The 25,225-nt window shown below is 39.1% G+C and overlaps 1 protein-coding gene across 1 annotated transcript; it reads left to right on the forward strand.

Annotated features, from left to right (window-relative positions):
• The first annotated feature begins 4,632 nt into the window (after positions 1-4,632).
• Positions 4,633-25,225, forward strand: LOC150088475 (cytochrome P450 18a1-like). Its single transcript, XM_090370171.1, has 5 exons — positions 4,633-4,820; positions 9,677-9,804; positions 13,996-14,102; positions 20,061-20,356; positions 25,090-25,225. Exons 1-5 carry the CDS (start codon positions 4,633-4,635, stop codon positions 25,223-25,225), a joined length of 855 nt encoding a protein of 284 aa, XP_090226297.1.

Here is a 25,225-nt window from a genome sequence, read left to right on the forward strand (position 1 = left end):
ACTTTACCCACTTGGCTAGCCCGGTCGGCGTCTGAAGTAAGAAACAATAAGAAGCCTGAGGCATCCTCTAGTGCCCAAGAAAATATGGAGGTTGAGGAGAAGGAGGTACCAGATGACTCAGTCTTAGAACTCTTTGCAGAGGAGGAAATGGACACAGGACAGTGTCCATACTTCCCTAAAAAGAGATAAATCCAAGACTGAGAAAATTAAGTCCTCAGCACTTCGGAAACCGGCGGATTGTTAAATTCCTACAGCGGAATTGTCGTGGATTCCGGCGAAACAATGATGACATCACGGCCCTCCTGCAAAAGCACGAGCCATTGTTCTTGCTTGCAGGAAAGATATTTCAAGCCGAATGAAAACCCTTCCTTTCATAAGATGACTATCATACATAAGGAGAGAAGTGGGGTTGGACCTGCCCACGAAAGAGTTGCCATCCTAGTGGGCAACCAGACCCCTTTCCAACTTGTATCGCTTTCCACTAACTTAAAAGTGGTAGCAGTTCTCCTTACGGTTGGGTTTTTATTAACCGTCTGTTCGATTTATTTGTCACCTGGGGCTGACACATCTAACTGAGACCTTGATGGTTTCATTGCACAGCTGCCTTTGCCTATCCCGCTTCTTGGGGATATTTAAATTGACATAACACCCTGCGGAGTAATGGCATCATAGTATTTTGTGGAAGGCGTCACCGGAATCTGACTTTTACAGAGATTTTCATAGAATCTCTGTAAAAGCCAAAAAGGTGTAATGCCTGGTTTGTGTCAGAGTATTGTTATGTTTGGCGCATAATGGCCTATAGCTGCCGTTGCGCCGTAAAACATACAACAACAACAGTTATGTTCTGTTGTTGTTTATCTCTGGCTGCTTGGCCGCAGGGTATCTAGTGGGACCTCGTGTTGTCTACCACCACCACTAGGAGGTGAGTCACGCTGCCCATCATACTCTGGCTGGCCTCCTGAGCTTCCTGCCGAAGACGAAGTAAAAAAAAAAAGAAAAAAATTGGAAAAAAAATAAACATGAAGAGTGGGGTACTGAAGAAGAGAGGACTGAAAGGGATGCGTTTGGGTGGATTTACAGGTGCGAATGAATCCACCCTAGTTTAGGCGAAGTAAGGGAAAGAGTGAGGGTTTAGAAGTGACAGGGGCGGACGCTCCTATGTGATCGTCATTGGCGTAGCACTTGTAGATCCTGCACTGTTAGTGTGCTGAGCGCCAGCACTCCCGCACCTAGATCGGTACTAGCAGTATATCCTACCCATTTCGAGTTTGCTCTTTTAAATCCCGTACTCCGAGGAGTGTCAGCATCCCAACCTCGGATGGTGCCTGCAATATATCCTACCCTATTCTGATCAGCATGGTCCTGTATGTGTTGCTCTGTGGGAGGAGGAATCATCACACGCCGGTCTGGGTTAGTTATTGGGCTCTGAGTTCCGCAATCTTAGTTCTCTTAAGTTCAAATGTTTCCTGCGGGTAGGTGGTTAATGCCTCATAGGTATCTTCCTCAAGTAGCACAATGAATTCTTGATTACGTGGGTTTCTCTGTATTGTGGTGAGGAATTTAAGCCTAATGTTATTGTTGTGGCTGGGACACTTGTAGATGAGGTGCCTCTGGACTCATCTTCGCCGCAGTGGCAACGTGGATCATTCTCGATTCCCATGGCAGTCAGTTTCTGTTGGAAGCATCTATGCCCGGTGATGATAAAGGTCACATGGAGACCAGGGAAAAACCAGGTTGGAAGTTGAGGTGAGTTGTACTTATGGATGGAAGGAATCATTTTGTGATTTCTTCCTTTTTTGTAGTGTCCCAGTCATATTGCCGTATCTCTTGTACACGCTGGGTTATCCGTCTTTTTTCCTGCCTCGGGTCGTTTGTGATATCAAGTTGAAGATTAAGATGTTAGGTTGGAATACTCTTAAGTGATAGAAAAGACCTATTTTAACCACTTCTAAATGTAGTGGCTGGCATCCAGTTATTACCTGCTGTGTAAGGGTGCTGACGGTGTGGCACGCCCTGCAAATTGAAAGGAGCATGAACCTCTGCATTAAATCCAGTTTACGTTTGTTTCTTGCTAGGATGGCTTGTCGGTACCAGATGGAGGCACATATACTGCATGGTATCTTATTATTATTATTATTTCCCCCTGATTGGGGGTTCCACCTCCCGACGTGTATTGCTACCAAGTACACGAGGTGGTTGATGTTATGTATGGTGTTACTGTTGGTCGAGGAACTCACTGAGTATCCTACAGAGGTTCAGGACTGCGACTTTCTGGAGTTCTTTGTAGGTGTTCGCTGGGAGACCTATTGCTGCTAGGCTATTATGTAGGTTCTTTGGTACTATACTGGTGGTTGACATGATGATCGGGATGGTCGTTACTTGTTGCATATTCCACATCTCTTTGATCTCCTGTCTTAGTTTCGTGTACTTCCTGATTTTTCCCTCATCGGTTTTCTGCAGGTTGCCAGTGTTGGGTACGGCTATGTCAATCTGACAGGTAGCCTTTTCTTTCTTGTACACAAGGGTTATGTCCGTTCTGTTGTGCTGGATTGTCTTATCCGTTATTATGGCGCGGTCCCAGTACAGCTTGTGGGTTGGGGTCTCTAGTACTGGCTCAGGTTCGCACTTGTAGTACGGTACCCTTTCTTTGATTAACTGGCATTTCTTTGCTAGCTTCTGACGTATTATCCTAGCTACCTGGTCGTGTCTACGAGTGTACTCAGTCTGGGTGATCATCTTTCATCGCGCGGTGATGTGTTGGATCGTTTCTGAGGCCAGGTGGCATCATCGACATGTGTGATCGTTTCACTCCGGGCTCCTTGGCGATGTATTTTCTAGTTTCAGGTGTTGATTACCTTGTCTTGGATGGCGAACATGAATCCTTCAGTCTCGGGGAAGAGACTGAAGGATTCGTGAGCCATGCAATGGAAGCAATTTTATCTATATGATCTTGATGGAGATCATTGTAGTGTCTGCTATGGAGTGTCTTCTCCATCTCTCTAGCTTCGTTCGTACCTCCTGGTTCGTTGGTGGGGGGGGGGGAATCCTCCCTTAGGTTGAGTGGGGTACACCGCTTGTCTATCTTCCTTATGGCCTGGTGGAGTGCTGCTGTGTGTTTCTGGAAGTAATTCTTCAGGTTAGCAATCGCTGTTTTCTTTTGCTCGATGAGGTCTATCAGGCCCCTTCCTCCTTTCGGAGGAATCGTTAGTCTTTCCACGGCTGACTTCGGATGGTGTTGGCGGCTCTTGGTCATCATTGTTCTTGCCTTTCTCATGATATCCTCCAGCTCGGTGTTAGTCCAACCTATGACCCCGAAGGAGTATGTTAGCACTGGGACTTCATAGGTGTTCTTTCCGTTCAGTTTTGCTTTCAGCAGGCTTCTGAGTCTCTGATAGCATTTTTCGGTCATGCAGGCCTTAATTTCCTTGTGCTGTAACAGCTGAGCCTGCATCATCCCCAGGTATTTGTAGGATTCTCTCTCTTTTATGGTTTCGATCTCTTTACCAGTCTGCACCTGGTAATTTCAGTTGACAAATTTTCACTAGTACAATCCGTGGGTCTTGCATTTGTCTAGACCAAATTCCATCCTGATATCATTGCCGAATTCTTCGGTGATCAGGAGTAGTTGCTGGAGTTTATTATTATTATTATTATTATTATTATTATTATTATTATTATTATTATTATTATTATTATTATTATTAACAGTATACTTAACCACTGTTTTACCACGTGGAGTTTTTAATATATATTTTATTAAGCATAGCCTAAAACTAATATATACAATAGTGTAACGTTTCGGATATCTTGCCGATACCCATCATCAGACCGTGCTGTTTGGAAATAGTCATAAAATTAAAAAGGTGAAGGTTACTAATTAGATTTACATTGAGCAGTTCTAAATTACAATCATAATTTTATTTTTTTATTGTAATTGTATATTATAATTTAAAACTGCTCAATGTAAATCTAATTAGTAACCTTCACCTTTTTAATTTTATCTCTATTCCCAAATAGCACGGTCTGATGATGGGTATCGGCAAGATACCCAAAACGTCACACTATTGTATATATCAATTTAGGATATGCTTAATAAAAGATATATTAAAAAACTTCACGTGTTAAACAGTGGTTAATTATACATATTAATAATTCTTAATGGATAACAACCACGTAATGTCCTTCCCCAACTATATTAGCACCATACACTTTTATATCTCTGGTCTTTGCAGTGAACTGTTACACCCACAGTGAAATCAACGCGGAGATGGGGGAACCCTCTGGTGCCGCTAGACACGAATACACTTTACACTTTTTTTTTTACCTCGAAGCCATAAAAGGTGGCGAGGAGGAAGAAGAAGAACAGCAAGAAGGAGAAGACGCATATGATAACGACGAAAAACGCTTAAGACGACGAGATGAGGCGTAAGACGCTTAAGATGATCAAGTATGATGCTTAAAACAATAAGATAATAATGGTACAGGTAATCAGATAATTATAAAAACAATAGATTTGTAATTTCCTGCCTGTAAATCTCAGCGTAGCTTGCTGGTCAGCGATGCTGAGCTGTGTTGAAGAAATCCAGCACTACGAATTCAGTATCTGAATATTTTGGGGAAAAATATATCAAGATGTATGCTACAGTCGGTTTATTGGTTATTGTTTTCGTTCTCTACGTTACCTATATTCGCTTGTCGCCGAGGAAGAGACTACCTCCTGGTCCAGTTGGTTTGCCTCTTCTGGGATACTGGCCATTTCTTAAAAAGAATAACCATTTTCAACTCATGAAACTTGCGGAAAAATATGGCGAGATATTCAGGTAAGTTGTTGGAAAGAAAAAAAAAATACATATATTATTTCTTATATATGTATATATATGTTTATGTACGCACACACACACACACACATATATATATATACAGGGTGTTTCAGTTAAACGTTTCAGAACTTCTAAGAGGGGTAGGGTACATCCTGACAACTCGAAATCATATAGCAATGTGGGGTCGGAAATGCTTTCCTGAAGCGGTGTTGTACACAGAAGTCGTCGTGCGACGTCGTGCAGCACAGATTCGATTTTCGGTCAATGTATGGGCCGGTATTATGGGAGATCACCTCATCGGACCTTACCTGTTACCGTGTCGTCTAACCGGACCTATCTACTTGATCTTTCTGCAGCAAGTATTGCCACAACTTTTGAGAGATGAACAGATTTCTGCATCGACGCAACAGACAATGTGGTTCCAACACGATGGAGCCCCTGCCCATTATAGCGGAGATGTTCGTAACTACCTGGATGTCACATTTGGTCAACAGTGGATCGGACGTGGTGGTCCCGTGCGTTGGCCTGCTCGGTCACCCGACCTATCATGTCTTGATTTTTATTTCTGGGGTAATATGAAATCGCTAGTTTATGACACCCCTGTTGACAATGCTGAGGAGCTGGTTGCAAGAATCGCAGTAGCTGCCGAAGAAATTCGAAATTCGCCTGGAGTATTCCAGAATGTTCGGATGTCCATGCGTCGGAGATGTGAGGCGTGCATTGTAGCCCGTGGAAGAAACTTCGAACACTTACTTTAATCCATGTACCTTTTGCTTCTTTTCATGTATTATTAAAACGATTTCTCACTTACGGTCTCTTTTCTTTATGGTGCTTCTGTGTACAACACCGCTTCAGGAAAGCATTTCCGACCCCACATTGCTATATGATTTCGAGTTGTCAGGATGTACCCTACCCCTCTTAGAAGTTCTGAAACGTTTAACTGAAACACCCTGTATATATGTGTGTGTGTGTGTAGATATATTTGCATTCTATTTCACATTACACTTTTGTAAATTTGTATTTAGACTAGTTTGGAAACGCAGTGCCTGATATGTGGTCAGGAGTAGTCCCCTGATGAATTTCCTGAGTATGTATCATTTTTTCATCTACTATATTCAGATTTTGCATATTTGCCATCCCCTGATTCGACCTCTTGCTAAAATTGCCCTCCTATATCTGAATACAATGTTATTTACTTATTTATTATTTTTCATTTTTATTTTTGTACAATTTTTATTTTTTTTGCTTCCTCAGTCCCAGTTTATTTTTGTACTAGGTTTTTCAAATTCTTTCACTTGTTTAACCACTACTTCACTTCCACTTTCGATTATCCCTTAAACTTCTCTTAGTTCAGGCACTGTGTGTACTTTTCATTTCTATTTTCACAGACACTTTTTCTGTTTTACAAACCACACATTATTTATATCCTTTTGCTTCCTCTACTATTGCACTGCGCGTTTTGGGACATTAGACATACGATAACTTTTGTTATTTTTCTTTTTCTGCTTATTTTGCTTCTTAACAGGTTCACATTACTACTATATATGTATATATATATATATATATATACACACACACACACGCGTATATATGTATGTATGTACAGTATATAGAGGTATATGAAGGGATTTAAACAGAGACTACATCGGATAATCAGATGTAGTCTCTTTGTCACTCAAAGCATTTTTTCCCGAAATGCTCCAGATTCATGACCTCAGTTTTGTAGTCGCTTTCTTGAAGGTCCTGAAAAAAAGGCTGGTCGCTATCACCTCACCAACCGACCCAAATTTTCTTCCAATTAAGTTGTTTTTAGTTGCGAGAATAGCTGGAAATCATATGAGGCTAGAACTGGCAAGTATGGCGGACAGGGCAAAATTCAGTAGTAGCCTGAAGAATTGCAGTCACGGAAACAGCCGATGTGTGAACAGATGCATTGTCCTGATGAAATAACACCTTTAATCAGCTTTTCTAGTACTACTCGTCTACCGTGCTCTTGTAATTTAAACTAGACTACGGGTCTCAGATATACGCATCAACCAGAAACAGTGTACTTCTATGGCTGGATCCTGTCCATCATCAGGCTATCAGTATCGCTACTGAAGTATTTCGAACATGTCCTCTCCAGAGCTTATACTGGAAGAATATGAACCACCGTTATCGCTTTGACGTAAGCAGTTGTCTCTAACGTATGTTTTAAAATTAAAATCGCTGCCAGACCATTAGTTTTTCATCCAGGCAGGGAAAATTTGGACAACTCCAGTCAGACTGTCAATCGTCCATTTAGTATACGTATCCAAGAGCTCAGAGAGCTTAACATTACGGTAGACAAGGTTGCCCATTCACCAAAGCAACATCTTCCACAATGGCATGCGTACGTTTTGGCATGCGATTTTAATAACTGGGTAAAGTCAGGCACTCCATCATCTGTCTGCCAGCAACTCTTTTCATCATAACGAGCTGAACATTCTGACTTCTTCCCAGTTTATGCAGAATGTTCGAAGTCGGGATCACATGTAGGATCTCTGCTGCTGTCTTCCCATACATCACTATATCAGAGCAGATTCTCCCGGAAGCGGCAGTGCTGTACGCAATAGGGGTAGCCTGGAGCAAACGAGACCTTGCCGATACCAATGGTTTATGATATGTTCCGATTCCTTGAGCGTTTTACAGACTTTATTATCTTTGAGATAGAATTCTCATCCCACACTGTCTCGGGTTCAGCAGAAGATACACCCTTCTCTATGAACGTAAACTCGATATCCGCTTCTGCTGGATTCCTGGCCACATTGAGATTAACGGAAACGATTTGGCTGATACTGCAGCCAAATCAGCAACTTCCACTAATAAACACTGCCTGTTAGTCCCCTATAAAGACTTCAGGCGAATAATACACAAGATAGGGTCCCAATGGCAGGATTCGTGGAATAGACAAACTTCAAATGAATTATGTCAGATGACCCTCCTGTGTGCGACTCTTCTGACACCATTTTAACGATAAAACATATTTTCATTGAATGCGATCATTTTATCAGTGTAAGAAATATATGTTTTACCGCTTTTACTCATCTGACTTGGCTTTATACGCTCAGCAAGATTTTGTCAGACAATGACGAAGTGTCAGATATTTTTCTATTTTTACAAATGATTAATCTTTAGAAATGCATATAATTTATGTATGTAGTTGGAGACTATGTATTTTATATTTGTATACATATTTTGATGTCGTAACCTACCTGGAAGTTTACGAAAAAATCTTTGTTTTCTTTTTTTTATTATGGCCTTCGTTGTGTCGCACTCAGTTGATCTTGCGCCAGAAAAATAGAAATAAAAGGAAATTGGATTAAGAACGATTGGCAACTGCTCGATGATTTTTTTCTATTGACCATGTTAAGAACGTGCAGAGTAGTATCTACTCCTTCATTACAAGTTCTAGCAGGAACTCAAAAAAATCTTTGTTTTCTTTTTTTTATTATGGCCTTGGTTGTGTCGCACTCAGTTGATCTTGCGCCAGAAAAATAGAAATAAAAGGAAATTGGATTAAGAACGATTGGCAACTGCTCGATGATTTTTTTCTATTGACCATGTTAAGAACGTGCAGAGTAGTATCTACTCCTTCATTACAAGTTCTAGCAGGAACTCAACCGCTTGACCTTCAACTAATATTTAAAGGATTTAGTTATCAATTCAGTGCTTTTTTTGAGACGGTACGCAATGGAACGGCGTACCGGCACCTTTATTAACAGTGACCTGTGACATTTGGATGTAGTACACTTCGAAATTTGTAATATTCTGTAAATTTTTTCGCACGTTTATCTACTTTTCAAATAAGCTTCAAGTTATTTAACTAAATTTGCATGTCACTGTCTATTGTTAAGATATATTCTATATAAAATTTTATAATCATTTTTAGAATTCTAAACGATTCAGTCGGACCTCTGTTTAACGAACTCCTTTTAGAGAGAATTTCGTTTTGAATTTCCTTGGGAATTACATTTAAATTGGTTTCAGTTGAGCGAAGAAAATTTTCATATAACGAACGGCTTAGGAGAGACTTAACTGCGTACACAGTGTTCGCACTTCTGGCCTTCAGCCAATTTAGGAAATTAGTGTTGCTGCTAAGCAAGAATTGAGAGAGCCAAAGGGATTACCATTCTACAACTTAGGGGTACCTGGTAAAACCTATCCGACCACCTGTCGCACATACGGAGAAGTCGCGCTGGTCAACAGTGAGCAGATCAAGGGGTATTTCCAATGGGCTTTGGTTCACCTTCTACTGCAGTGATGTCCAACCTTTTCTCGTACAAGGGACATATTCAAAGTTAGAAATTTTCCTCGAATCACTCAGTGATTCGAGAAAAGTTAGTGCGTTACATTTTCCATGAAATGTTGGCCTTTGGTGAGAATGAAGTTAGATAATTGTGGATTAGGCTTCAGTTAAAGGAAAGAGATACAATTCGTCCATTTCGGGACTACCTAATTGAAAAGACGGTTTTCGATAAAATTGAAGAGCATTTGATGAATGCTCTCAGTACGATACCAATTTCATCGAGTGAATGTGAATGAGGATTTTCACAAATGAATCTGATCGTCAGCCCAACCAGAGCTTCGTTGATGACAAAAACAATTTCTTCATTTCTATTTCTTAATTAAAATTGTAGGCACACCGCTGACACGCTTCGATGCAGCAAATATGTCGATTCGTGGCTGTTTCGGAAACGTCATTCACACCTTGAGCACTGTGTACTCAAGGTGTGGCCTGATCATTGCCTTATCCCCTTGTATAAGGGGATAAGGAACAGAGGTTTAATGAGATCCAGTCTTTGTACAGATTATTCACTTTACTGTTCTTTTTCCAGTTTGTACATTGGAAGCCGTTTGGTTGTGGTTCTGGGAGGATTCAAAAGTGTGAAAGAAGCATATACAAAATCAACAACACTGGACAGACCAGAACCATTTTTCCTTCATCCTCTTCCAGGAACCAAAAGTAAGTATACTAGTTTTGCTAAAATTTTTACGGAAAATCTAGTCGGTTATTTGTTGAATTTCAACTTTTTTCTCTGAATCACAAAATACGTGACTTATTTATGTGATACAGGAATTTATGATACTATTTTTTTTAATAAATAGACATAACTTAGTTAAAAATTGCAAAATATATTATTACATAAACTGTTCATCATCATTGCACTGAAAAGGGAGATGTGCGAAGATTTTTCTAATTGTTCACACAATTGAAAAATCGGCCTGCCTCAACCGTTTGAAAGTTGTATCCTGGAAATGTAAGGAATATTTTGTCGCTACATAATGCCCATTGTTGCCTCAAAGGACATCATTGCCTCAAAGGTCCATCATTGCCTCAAAAAAAAAAAAAAAAAAAAACATAAAGTACACTACTTTAGTTAACATTTCTCCAAGTATTAAGTAAAGTGATGGTAATGTAAGGACCCATCCTTACATTAATTTAATAAAGTTTTGTTAAATATTGGGAGAATTAATTGTAGTGTAAACAGTCAGTTGCAGCTCAAATATCATGTGTTAGGAAACACTGCAAATTGGAAGTTTATTCCAGCCACGCCCAGCTCTAGTTGTATCTCTCGTTTGTAAAGGATTCCTTAAGTGAGTCGTTAAGTATAATAGACCGAAACAAATCCCACTTAAGACAGGGGCATATACTCATTAGAAAGGGCACTGAGTACGGACGCACCCTCTTAAAAATTTCACGGTGCGACTCTAGCAGGTGTGGGCGACGTAGTAATGGATGTGAGAGTGAGGTCACAGGAAGGCCTGGAACTTTCTTAGATGACCGGAACTTCCGTTTGCTTTTCGCGAAAGTTCCAGAAATTGCTAGACAAACGGAAGTTCTGACATAAAGGATGGCATGACACGCCCACGGAAGAGGAGAAGAGACGAATAAGAATCGCGAAGGAAGGGGTGTGAATGTCAACGATTGGCCAGGAAGAAAGCGGAGGGAATTTTGAAGGGAATCAAGAGAGAGGTTTGTGGGGGAGTTCGTGAGAGAGTCGTGGTCTAGTTTGGGTGGTAGCTGTAGTCCTGGGGTAGATGGAAGCTGTAGTGGGAGTTTCGAAGAGAGTCGTGGTCTAGTTTGGGTGGTAGCTGCAGTCCTGGGGTAGATGGAAGCTGTAGTGGGAGTTTCGAAGAGAGTTGTGGTCTAGTTTGGGTGGTGGCTGCAGTCCTGGGGTAGATGGAAGTTGTAGTGGGGAGAATTTGTGATAAGAACTTTGTGTAAGACTAGAGGAGGAAGAAAGGAGAAACGCACACAGAGAATTCTAGAGGCAAATTTAATTAAATGAGCTGTTGAGCGACTGGCCGACTCGGAAAATACCTCAGTCAACGGACGCTATGCAGACTAAGAAAGAATATAGGATCCTGATATAAGTCCAGCAGTGCAGTACCCGGTAGGGAAACATCAGATAGATTACAGTGTTTCCCGGATGGGCAGCCTTCCGCATTCCAGTCCACGCCGAGGGCAGACAAGAAAGGAGACCGAGCAGGGAGAAATGCCCAATCAATTACGTAAGTGTTAAGAAATTTACTGAAAATAAAAGAACCTAAATTAATAAGGAAAAGGACTATAGGAGAACTATATAAAATTTAGGAGGAAATGTCTAAGTAATAAATATATATATAAATGTAAAGATGTAATACATAAAGAAAGATAAGCAGTCTAGTGGAGAGAATAAGAGTAAAGTAGTTAAGGTGTAAGTTAGTCTGTAAGTTGGAAGTGAAGTTCTGTATTAATATTTGATTGAAGGAAATGATCTAATAAGTAACTAAGAATTGTTAAAAATTAGGTAATGGATTACTAACTAGTGTGGAGTTAGAAGTTGAAATTTGAATTATTGAGAATGTTGATTTATAATGAGTATACCTTATTGGAGTGGAGATTGATTAAACAGGTAGACCATTAAGGGATTGTTGATTGGCTGAACAGGAAGGTAACTAATTAATTTAGTTGATTATTGTTGATTGTTGACCTGGCCACAAGGAAAGATGATTGAATATATGTATTTTCCTAACAATTTTGGGAAACGAACACTTAGTGAATTTTATAGCCTGTTCATTAGCTGGTAGTTGTTTATTCATTTATACGGACTGTTTAGGAGTAAAGAGAGACGGATTGTGTGTGGTGAATACCATGACCTACTGAAACCTATGTAGAACATGAAGAGACACAATGATATATATATATGTATTAGAATTGGGTAGTTGTTGATGATATACTTTGATTTTGATTACACGATATATACACATTTAAACGTTAGTAGGATAACAAGTTCCCACTAAATATGGTATTCAGTTAGATTTTGTTACAAGTTTTCTTATGTATGATATGCCAATAAACATTGTTATATTCAACACTCATGAGTTTGTCTGTCATTCCGAACCTCAGCCAGTTCAGTGAAAGAATACCTATTATATTTGGGGTCCCCTTGAGTCTGGGATTTTCTGAAATCAAACAAGTCAGGTGTTAAAGTGGGAGGGGTTAAAAAAACGGGGGATAAATAATATATATATATAATAAATAAATAAAAGAAATAAAAGTACAGAATCCCCACCCCCACAGTAATGCATCGAGCGTGACAGTCATTTACCACCTGATATCACCTCGTGTCAGATAAGGCTAGCCATTTCTCTGTGACGCATTGACGCCACCCTTCCACCTTTGCTTACGTTTGTTCTCATCCTATCAACTAGGGAAAATGCTCAGATTTGTAAGTCTTACTAGCGTAAAAATACAGGAAGATTAAATAAATTTTCTGTAATACTCCAGGACGACTACAAATACGTTAGAGTTCTCAAGATAGAGAGAATACAAGAACATCGCCGTGTTTAGTAGTCAAAGTGTGTGTGTGTGTGTGTGTGTGTGTGTGTGTGTGTGTGTGTGTGTGTGTGTGTGTGTGTGTGTGCGTGCTAAGAGTCAAAGTACCTAAAGCTGTAATTTCAGGATATTATGTCTAATTGTATGTGTTCTACTTGTTGGAGAAGACACCGTGTTTCGTGGAGGAAATGCAATGGAATCCTACTTCGAGACCGACGAAGTCTCCCACTTTATGAAAAAAAGCCGATGAAAGCTGCCATTGATACGGGATTATTCAAACCCAGGCCTTTTCCACATACTGTGGAAGGTCAGTAATCTTAACTTTGACGCTAATCAATAGAATCCCCACGAGGTCGGCACCTGTACATGGTGAGTGACCTCCCAGAGACGCTGCTGGTCCTCCAGATTAGAATCACTGGGATCTAACGTCCACAGCCTAAGTTCCAGGATAACATCAATGGAATCCGGCGTTTGCCGTGCGCTGCGACCACCCGGGTAAATTTGGAAAGGGGAATCCTGGTGGTTAAGGGGGCCCAGCTTCAACCCACCACTTTGGCCTCTGCTTCGACAAGACGGGTGGTCCTGGATGGTCTGGCTAGAATCAATCGGCTAGTGGGTTTGCTTGCAAGGGTCAATCGTGTCAATGCCATGCCCCTACCCTCATGGTTCGAGGACGAAATTTAGGCTGGCGGCAGTGTGGATATGATGTCTGGGTAACCCTGGAGTCCCACTCCCATGCTTATTTATTGTTTGCCGGGTAGTGGGCGACCTATTTGGGCTCCGTGGTGGGTGAGAAGTCCAGGCACTGAAACAAAACAGAAACGCTCATGAATCCTGATTAAAAGATCATAACAATTCCTCACATCATCGATGGGACTCCAACTCAGGTGGTTTCCACGGGTATGGGGAGAGCGGCGATCCTACCATCTGTGCTACCCACAAGGGCCCCTTTACCGCGCTAGTAGCACGGTTGTCACAAACGACATCATACCATCCGAGTGGAAAAGGCCTTCGTTTAAATTTCTTTCAAGACGAGAAGAATTTTTGTGGATTTTATTCACTGCGTAGGTAGATTAGTCAGTCTGAGGCAGGTTTGAATAGTTTCCCTGTCGGGCACTCGGATTTTTAGACCGGCAAACGGACCGAAGAATATATACAAATACAGACACATTATACTGACTCCTCATAGAATTAGTTGCTCTGGCCCTTAACGCGGACACATATTTCTTGATATTTTTTGTTTTAAAGCTAACGTTATTACACAAAATTTTTATTTATTTTTGTATCCTTTTGGCAGTAATAACGTAATGCTAAAATGCTATTTTGTTTCTTTAGGTGTCGGTTCTGTGAACGGTTTGGAGTGGCAAGAACAGCGAAAATTTATCTCCCGTGTCCTGAAGGAATTAGAGTATGGCAAAGGTAAAATGGAAGAAAATATACAGGTATTATTTTATACATTTACCGAATTTATGTTTATAAAATGTATAAATTATTTATAATATTAGTTTTAAGTGTATATATGAATTTTTATTTTCACAGTATTATGGGTTGGCTATTTGTTACTGGTTTAGGGAAGTATCAGTTAATTGAGGCAATAAATAAATGTTACAAATTCCAGTGTTACAACGAATATTACAAACAGATGTTACAATTACGAACCAATCTAGTCTCTTCCCAATGGCGATCGTTTCATTTCATTACATCTTTCAATTTTCATTTGATTTTAATACGTCTCCAAGTTCATCAAACCATACACATGAAGAGTTTGAAAATGTATAATTCGTTGTCTTCCTTTCAGTTATAAACATGATTGTTTAGCTAAACGGAATTGTAACATTTATTTATTGCTTTAAAATATGAAACTGTCACTGTGCATTGTAAATCTGATAAAAATGTTTGATTACGTTGTAATACTATAAATAATAAATGAAATGGAATGTCCGCTTGTTATTTATTTAAGGTATATTAATGATATATTAAAGATGTTAATAAAGCTATTAAAAAGGAATATTAAATGTTTATGCTAATACTATAATAACCTACATCTATGAACCGCTAAAAATATCACATTGGTAATTCTTAGAAACATACTTTGAGGTTTCTGAGAGGAGGCTGCTGCGCTTGTGACCTCCATGTCTAGAGAATTCTGAGAATATTGTATTGGATTGAGGACTGGGATTCTGGCTGGATTTACATGTGAGCTGTATTCTTCTGTCTCTTGATTCACTACGACAGTTCTGCGAGAATATGCATTATCATCCATTAAATGAAAAACTGGAATATTTGCTCATTCAAAAGCGAACTGGTGTTGAAGGGTATCATTTCGACACCTCAGAGTTGTGAGAAGTTTTTAAAAAAAAACATATGGAGATTGTACGTCCGCTAAGTGTAATTCTAATCAGTACCGTTTCTTCCAGATGCATCGAGCATCCATTTGTAGATTACCTCGGCTAATTCATGAATTGCCATGGCTCATTGCTCCTGGAGTCGACATGCTGTAGAAATCAACTGGAACAGGATCTTTTATATAAAAGGGTGGATGGAACAGAGACAGCTGGCCTTCTTGAAAAAACGCCCTTTTGATGAAGTTTTCTGTAGAGGGTATACAATGGTGGTTTTTGTTATCCTGAGAAATCACATGCGTGTTCCAAGAAGATCCTTGCAGTTAGCACAACGATTACGATCTCCGTCTTGCATACCATGAGGAAAAGGTGTAGGTACGAATCTTACCTTCATGGGAAGAACTTTTATCGTTTTTCGGTTCGGGCAAAGCAGCATGGTTCTATTTCTCAACTGGGGTACTTCTACTAGCAAACCGAAAATTCGACCGATGAATACAAGGAATTAGAGAAAACAGTATACTGATGCTTTATAACCTTAATTACGTTCGGCGCTTAACACATACAAACACACACACTAGTTGTGAAATGATTCTATTTTCTTTACCAACCAACAAGCCTGGACTGTGTAATATCCGTTATCTGCACTACTAGTAGAATAAGTGGTGATGCACATTGCCAGCATGTATACAGAGGGGTGATTCAAAAAAGATTTGTGTTCACCCAGACGTAGTTGTTATAGAACGTTGAAATAAACACCATGTTTTACACCTTTTCAACATAGTCACCAGATAAGCTGACACATTTTTGACACCTCTCAATACACTTCCGCTGGCCAGTTTTGTAGATGTCCTTTGACTGTCCTTCAAATCCTGTGTCAAAGAGTGCCTGAACATTTCCTAGTAAGCTATTTCTGAAAGGAGATATTTCAATAAAAAGTTTTTAATTTTTAGGATTTCACAGACTCCATCTATTTTTTATGTGGTTAATAACGCCAAAAATTGAAATAATTTAAAATAAAAAAAAAGGAAAATTAAAAATTAATTTTTGAATTTTTATTATTGAATCAATTTATTAAATTATATTATTATTATTATTTCATTTATTTTAGTACATTTTTTAAATTAAAAAACAACAACTAAGAATTAAAATTCTCAGTTTTTTTAAAAACTAAGAATTTTTAAATCTTCGTGCTGGCACTTTGTCAGCATGAAGGCGAACACCTGGAAAGCCTGTCCAGTGTCCGTTTATGACAAGAGGAGTTGGACCACAACTATGCATGTATCGTGGCCGACCTTGACTATCACGTACTGCTTTTTTTTTATATCTACCCGTCCTTAGCTAACGAGGAGGCGGGCCTCTTCTACCTGTCTGTGGAGAAACCACAAATAATCCTGCATCTACTGGTGGTGCAATACCAGTGGATGCCAACAAAATCCTGTGCCGCTGGCTGCACAACCAATGTACCAAGAAGAAAGGAGAACAAAAAATGAAGAAATAAAAAAAAAGATAAAAAAAAGAAAGAAAAAGCTAGAGGGAATATACAGTACTATATGTAGGAGTCCAATGCACAGGATACCTATAAATTATTCACCTGATTAAGCTCGATTAAAATTTTATTGTGATAGGTACTTAAAATGGTTTGCTGCAGTTATCAAAGCAATTCAATAAATTTTTTCTCATGCAGTTAGCAGCTTCGATTCCAGTATTGCGACAGTACCACATTCCACCTCTCTGGTAAAGTTAAGAGACACAATTGCCGCATGGGAGTATCTAAAAATCTCAAGTCAGTTCGTGTTTTGGAATACGAGAATCACGGGCGTGATAGTCCCAAGGTAAAGAAGTAAACGTGTGGTGCGCACTGTCCTTTAGTTTGGACGGTGCTTGGTCCAAGCATTTAAAAAAATGCTTGGACCATTTAAAAAGAAAAGTTAAAAAAAAATTAAAAATTAAAAATAAGTTTATTCCACAAAAATACTGTGAACTCTGCAAATTACCTCGATATGCCCGAATTGCACGTTGCACCTCAGCTGGAAAATATGCAGTCCCATGTGTTCTATGAGCAGGATGGGACACCGCCAGAGTAGAGCTTGCATGTTCCTCAATAAAAAAAAAATACATGTATATATATAACCAATGGATGGTCTTATTTCATGGCCTCCTCGTTCCCCGGGATATCACACCTACGGAGTTCTTTGTATGGGATAAGGTCCATGGAAAAAAAAAAGTTAATAATGTCGTTAAAAGACCGGATTAAACATTAACTTCCATTTCTTAAGAGATGCTTCAAAACACTTGGAATTAAATTGGCTACCATCTTGACATTCTACGTCCTACAAAAGGTGCCCATCTGAAGGTTTACTAAAGTGCGGTTGTGTGACAAGAAATTCTTTGAAGTGCTTAATTAAGTACAGCAGACCGTTTTACGGTACTTATTACAATAAAATTTTAATCGAGCTTCATAATCAGGTCAATAATTTATAGACACTCTGTAGAACTTCAGTGTCTTTTGCACAGAACAAAGCTCTGTCCATTCCAGGACATAAAATTACAAGAATAATGCGTTTTCCATTGTATAGACGAAAATTAAGTTCACGATTGTTATTGTATATAGCCACAGATCAAGTAAACCTTCCAAAAGTTATCTCAAAGAACATGGGATGATCCTATAACGTGTGAAGAAAAGTCATCTAGAAGGAAATGTAGCCAATATATTAGAGTTGGCAACTAAAGGGTTGCTGATGACGTTGAAAACAATACTAATTTGTTTCCTTTTTCCAATGACTTGGGATGAAAACTGTTTAAGTGCATTGAATTTGTTAAGTTTTCAATTAAAATAGATTCTTGATTCGTTAAGATTATTAATCTGAGTTGTGTAAATTAATTCTGTATTCTGAATATTGAGGGCAATGAAAGAGAACGTGATTCCACGTCACTTCAAGACTGCAGTTGCACTTTCGTTGTTTTAATACCCAGTTGGAATGATTTGGCCTTCACAGAACCATGTCCAATGATTATGAATGGTGTTGTCATCAAGGGATAAAACAACTGACAAAAAAGTTTTAGAAATAAAAGCCAAATCCTGGACGAATAGATTCTTTACCTTCGTTAAGATTATTAACCAGAGATGATTAATTTAATTCTGTATCCTGAATATTAAGGGCATTGAAAGGGAACATGGTTCCCTTTCTTCAAAATCACAGTTGCGTAAATTGCTGTTTTTAATACTGAATTGGAATAATTTGACATGACAACATCATCCATAATCACTGATCATCCATAACAACACCGTTCATTCAACCTCATAAAACCACAGATGAAAAACGTGTTAGAAGTAAATGTCACATCGGGATTATTAGCCGAGCAACATTATAGGTGACGCTGTTATCTAAACCCCTCTCCGATATGTTTATGTGCGCGTTCCAGATCCGTGATTTCCCAATCTTGATGTCATTTGTTATATTGCATTCAATTCCAAGAATAGAAATAGCGATAGTTTTCTTTAGTCTATTGCATAATCTAAAGTATATTGCATGCAAGTCAAGAGGCGGAATGCCAGCAAAAATCTGCAAAGAAACAGAGGAGGCTGTACTATGCTAAAAGCATAATTTGCTTTTACTTTGACATTTGTGGCTTTAGTAATCCATGCACTTCAAGCATAAGTGGCTGTTGGGATGAAGATGGCTTTGTATTATAGTAGTAATGTGCCTTTGGTGAGACTCCAGTCAGTTCTGGTAAATCTGATCATTGCTACTGTAAATTTTTAAGTTTCTTGGTTGCATAATTAATCGGAGGTAGAAAACTGAGTTTGTCATCTATAAGAACTCCTAAATATTTTAGATTTTTCACTAGGATATATTTACTTTCCATCAATCTTTATATTCAGAGGTGTTCTGCTGTGTAATTTACCCTTGAATACGATCATATTGGTTTTGGTTGAAGGAATTGTTAGTTTATTTATAGCGGCCCAATTTATTAAGTCAGAAAGTCACATGGCAGCTTTTTCTTCAAGGAGCTTTCTGGATCTTCCAGATATAAAAATAATAGTATCATCAGCATATGCCATAGAAACTCGCTCAAAGTTTTTCAGAAGCAACTTATCAAGTACAAGGTTCCAGAAAAGCAGGTCCAGAACACAGCCCTCTCATAGGTCCTCGAATTATTTGCTGTTCAGATATCACTTGAACCATTCTGTAGTTATGTACTAGTTTACGTACTAAGACTCTTTAGGGCGCTTTCCTTCGAAAGGGGATAAAGACCCTCGAAGTAAACGAAAATAGCTAACTTATAATTTTCGCTGGAAGTGTTTATGCGATGAACAAAAGTGGCAACACCATCCTCACATGATTCTTCCTTTCTAACTGGTTTGAGGAGTAAAAATCCTGCAGTTGGAAAAGATCCTAGAAGCAGGTAGTAATTCATAAAGTTTGCTCAAATTTGCCAACAGAAAGAACGGCCTATACGCTCTTGGATCCGAAGTAGATTTTCCTGGTTTATGAATAATCTTAAATAGGGTCACTTTCCAAAAGTGGAGAAAATGGATTCAGTAAACACTTATTAAACATATTCAAAAGAATATTGGGGAACAGGTCCTGGGAATTTACCAGAATGCAATTTCGAGAAAGCTTGTCTTAATTCTAAAGTATCAATTAATTCAGTATCAGAATTCGGATTATAAACTAAATTAGTTCTTCTTTTATCAGCCTGTTCAGGAGAATCCCTTTCCAGAATGTCATTAAGTAAGAGGTGGGTGGTTCGATAAAGTAGAAATGGAAGTATGCCAATCTGTGGTTTCCTGGTTATATGAAATAAGATTATTAGAAATGTTAAATTGATGGCAGGCAGCTTCGGCATACGAACAACTGCACGATGATAGTAACACAATTTGTGAAGTCAGGTTAAGTTATGTTAAGTGCGTGTTAAGTGCTCTGGCAACTAAAGCCATGAGGCGTCAATATATTACTCTATCTGTAATTGCCTGAATAGTAATTAAATTATTATTATTTAATAAATAGTTTATAAATATCTTAAAAATAACTTTAGCGTATAATTCAATTACAGAAAGAACTAATGGACTTAATCGAGGATTTTGAGAAATTCAACGGTGAGCCTTTCTACCCAAAAGATCACTTTCTTCGTAGCGTTGCAAAAAATGTAACTTCGGTACTTTTAGGAGAGTGGCTTCCCCGCAACAGCCCGGTCATCAACCTTGGGGTAGAAATAACAAACAGAGGACAGGAACTGTTTAGCCATTTCGGTGTGCTTATGTACTTCCCTTGGATAAGGCGATTATCATATCTTTTCTTCAGATTTTCACCATTTATTAAACTGATCATGGCTGCTGAGAATTTGATTAGGTAAGATAAATTATTACATTTACTTCAACAATGGTTATTTGGTTAAAACAATTTCGACATCAGGGGACTGGTTGAAGACGATGTTTAGTAATTATCATCTTTTAAGGACACACAAAAGGTGGTATTGTTTTGCACGTTGGGACTAATAATATTAAGAGTAGGAGATCTGAGGATTTGTTTAAAAAAATACAGGGCGATGTTGAGAAAAAGCCGCGAGTTAGAATTAAATCTGACCACTCCTCTTATGTGTGTGTGAGCAATTCTGCTCACAGACAATAAGAGGAGTATTTGATGAGATCCTTGTCAATCATATCGGCTATGGAGAGACTGCAAGCTCGTGGAGTAGTATTTTTCTCGGCATGGTCCGTATTTCTTACAGGAGAGGCTGCATTTACAGGGACGGAAGGTGTTTGAATAGAATGGGTGCAAGAATTTTTGTGGGGTGCTTTTGAGACAGTGTTAGGCTGGTCGGAAAAAATTCTAACTTGGGTATACACAGAATAATAGATTAACAGTAACCACTGGCACTGATGTAAGTGATTATTGCACTGCTTCTATTGGGATCCCGAGATCCCGAGAATCCCAATAGAAGCTTGGGCAAGCTATGTGTGTCTGATCCTGGAGCTTTATATAAGAGAATTTTCGATGGGTGATTTATTATATGTACATAGTTTTTCTCTCAAGATTTTCACCCAATCTTTTTAAGATTGGGTGAAAGCACCCAATCTTAAAAAGGTTGGGTGCTTTCACCATCGTGTGTTCGAGGTCGGCAGCCAAAGAGAAATCCTTGGATATCTGATAAAATTAGATTCTTGAAGTGTGGATTGAAGTTCTAGCATGCCCATCCCTTGGTACTGGGAATCGCTTAATCTGTCAAGCTTGAATTTCGCCCCAGTAGATTTAGGAACTGTATTGAGTTAAGTTATTTCAGTTACTTTTTAAACTACTTGAAAATACAAAAATATTTTTGATATTGTGTAATTAAATCTTTATTTGCTTATTGAATTTGTTTAGTTTTCATATTGTAGTTGATATTGAATATTTTTGACCCATATAGCAAATTTGTAAATTTTGACAGTTTCCCATAGAAATAACAACCTACACTTACGATTATTAACAGATAATTAAACGTGATATGCAAATGTAAGATGCATATGTAAGATGTAAGATGTCATATGGAATAATCACAAGTTATCAGATAAATAGGGAACGCTTTCTTGAGGATTGTTAGTCGATCCCGTCATGGATACAGTTCTGAAGATTCCAGAGCACTCATTACGGCAGGTGGGCAGGAGCAGCAGTGCGTAGCACACGCTTCTTTATTAGACCGGGGGTTCCAGCCCGTGACCACCAAATACGGAGGATGCGGAAAGGTCAGGGAATGACCATCGCATATCCCCGGAGCAATATGGCCTTAGTTTGTAATGCTCCTAAAAACCAAATAAACAAACAACAACGAACCATACCGATCTGGGAGTAGCGTTTAACCCCAAGTTCAGCTTCAGTTGCCATCTTCAGCTTCTAGTTACCAGTGCTGCTCATTTAATTGCATTTCCAGGAAACGCCTGCAGTAATTTGATGAAGGAGCATACAGTCAATTACATTCAGACCATTGTCTATCCGTCACTTTTATATGCAGCTGAAATTTGGACATCAGCCACTTTTACCACAATAATATCATCTTGGAATCAGAGTTCTGGCTTCTGAAATAGTTCAAAGACTGCAGACACAATAAGATGCACTCCTATAAACCGCATCTACAAGTTCGTCGCTATTGGTGCTTATTGGGTAGAGTTTCACCTCGTTTTTCTGTATTACGTGTTACTGAAGAATTCTCCCAGAAATTCTAAGAGCATCTCCTAAGATAACCAAACTTGCGTTCAAAGTTTGTACAAAACAAACGTGCGGAAAATGTATTCTCATTCGGGAAATTCCCCTTCAAACGGGCTCCCAACCAAATTTCAAGCTTCCGCAATCAGTTAATTAATCAGTTAAATGGACCTCCATGTTGAAATAGGACTGGTCCAAAATGGGTTACCACGTTGTTAAATAATGTATTAATAAATGGTTCTTTGAAACATGCAGGTGACTGGTTATTTTTGATAATATAGTGTATACTGTACTGTAAATGGGATATCTATTTATAATGTATTAAACGGAGCTACAGCTTGTCACTGATATCTGTATCTTGTATTTGTTTGTGGAAGGGTATGTTCACGGGCCGAATTGCATGTTGTATGGAATGAAAAACCTGGGAAAACTCACGGGGACCTACTCCTCCATCTGAGTTCGGCTAAAATGCAGTCTTGATTAAAGAGAACTTTAAAAATTCTCCCATAAAAATTCTTGCATCGATGGGAATCGAAATCAGATGGCTGTAAATGAGTGGCAGAGGGCATTGTACCTTGCTTGCTAAATTTGCTGCTAGGACTGCTTCTGAGTGAGATTTATGGAAAGGTGAAGAAAAAGGTGGAAGATATTTTCCTAAAAATTATAAATTTCTTTCATTATATTTTTAGTACAATAGGACCTCACCAGTAGGAATTGATAACTGGTTCCTATAAGAAAAGATTGTTGTTGTTGTATTAGGATTTCACGGCGATTAAGGCCATATTGCTCAGGTATATTGTCTGTAAATTGCATGTGTTCTGAGGTTGATTTTCTGGTTGCTGGACGAAAAACCAAGTTTCCGGCAGAAAAAACAATGCCTACCTTGCATGACACCGACCTACTCAGCCAGCTTGCGAAAAAGGCCCATAAAAATTCCTGACATCATCGACTGGACTCCAGCTCAAATCTTTCTTTTCCATTCGTTGTGAGGAGGACAGCGATTCTACCAACTGTGCTACCCCAACGATGTAAGAAAAGATCGGCTGTCGTGAATTTACATTACAAGTACAGTACTATATTACCAACTGAAAGTTCAAAACCTTGTAGTATAGTGCTCGAAAAAATTAACAGAACGAAACATTTTTCATAAATATTTTATTTTTAACAGTATCGAAGGCGAATATTTGATATAATCGGCATCTTGGCATGCAAATTCCCAGTATCCAATAGAAATCGATCTATCACTTTACAGAGCCGCACATTATGCAAATTATTCATGCCTATAAAAACACCGGTTGCGACCACATCACTTCATTCCCGTTTTCTGGCTTGCTCAGTGCGATAGCCACATCTCCAGTACTCAGGATGGAAAGTCATCATCGTTCAGATGATTCTTTGAGATGGCCAGACGTTGGACGACTTGAAGGCGAGGGTGGCATGCTGGTTTAAAGTGTTACGCAGTCTCATTTCGGCACTATGGAAGCAGTTTCCGTAGACGGGAACCATTACGGGAAGAGCTGACAAGGTCGCCCGATTACTACGTCAACCAGAACAGACCGCTTTCTGGCTCTAACAGTGAGACGGAACCCTACTATGTTCTCTCATCAACTGTCTCTTAAGGTTGCTGTGGCCACAGATGAAAACATTTCCTACCAGACTGTGTTAAAAAGACTCAATTCAAATGGATTCTACGCAAGAAAGCTAGTGGTTTGTGTCCCGTTATCTCTTCCGTAGCCGAGTTAGTCGGTCTCAGGCGTAGATAGCAAGGTTCCCCCCAGAAACTGGGATTTTTGGTTCAGAAAAACAAGCAAATCGACCAGAGAATACACGCAATTTACAGACATAACACATATACGGGTATATGTAAGAAATTACGGGTGGCCCTAATATTATAATTTGAAATTTTTTGAATTCCATTATCTCCAAACCACCGCAGGCTCGTCGAAACTGGTGCCATGAACATGTGACTTGGAGCTTTGACAAATTGGATACAGTTCTGTTCTCTAATGAGTCCTGTTTAAGCCTACAGTTAGATCCAAGATGTTATTTCATTTGGAGACAACGAGGAATGCCTACCGTCCCTTCAACATCAGAGAAAGGGACACTTACGGTGGAGGCGGTGTTCTCGTGTGGTGCGGAATAATGATCAACGACGGAACTCTCTTCATGTTTTTGATATGAGTACCGTAACTGCGCAGAGGTATCATGGACAAATTCTCAAACCCTATGTGCAACTTTTACGCGTATGGTTGGCCCAGATTTTCTTTTCATGTAAGAGAACACCACTGCATATAGACTTTAAGTGGTGAGGGAATATCTTAAACTGAAGATATCCAAAGGCTGCCTGGGCCAGTACGAACAACAGACTTAAATCGGATCGAACATATAAGGGACGCACTTGGGCGTACTGTTACCTACCGACAGCCAACTTCTCGGTCACTTAGTGAGCTAACTTTGCGCTGGTGGCAGAATGGAATTTGTTGCCACAGAATCCTACGGACACCCTTATATCGAGCGTGGCTTACTGTTGTCAGGGCTGTTTAGCCATTGGAGAGGATCACACCACGTACTGATGTCATGTGACCATATATTCGAGCATCTTGTATCGACTTCTGTGATGTGACATTTTGGTAATCCTTATACAACTCCTATAAATCTCCCTTATAACTGTCCGACGTTTCGGACAGTTATAAATCTCCTCAACGTTTCATCGTTATTCTATGGTACACCATTATACCAAATTTTATCCCTCTTCGTTGTAAGCTGCACTAGTATCGCCACGTTTTCCAAGTGTTCTGTTAATTTTGCCAAGCAGTGTAGAATACTTTTATGAGAGGCGTAAATTTTAGTATTCGCCAATTCGTAGAATTTCCGAAAAATCCGCATTTACTTTTACTTTACAGAAATCAAGCTGAAGTAATTAAGAAGACGTTAGGAGATTCCGATGAACAATGTTTGGCTAATAAGTACTTCGCTGAAATTGAGAAAAGAAAGGGAAATTCCTATAACTCATTTACTGGCAAGTCTCAGTCATTTTAA

This window comes from Mastigoproctus giganteus, chromosome 3 (assembly GCF_048544385.1).
Source record: "Mastigoproctus giganteus isolate SK-2022 chromosome 3, ASM4854438v1, whole genome shotgun sequence".
Lineage (NCBI taxonomy): Eukaryota > Metazoa > Arthropoda > Arachnida > Uropygi > Thelyphonidae > Mastigoproctus > Mastigoproctus giganteus.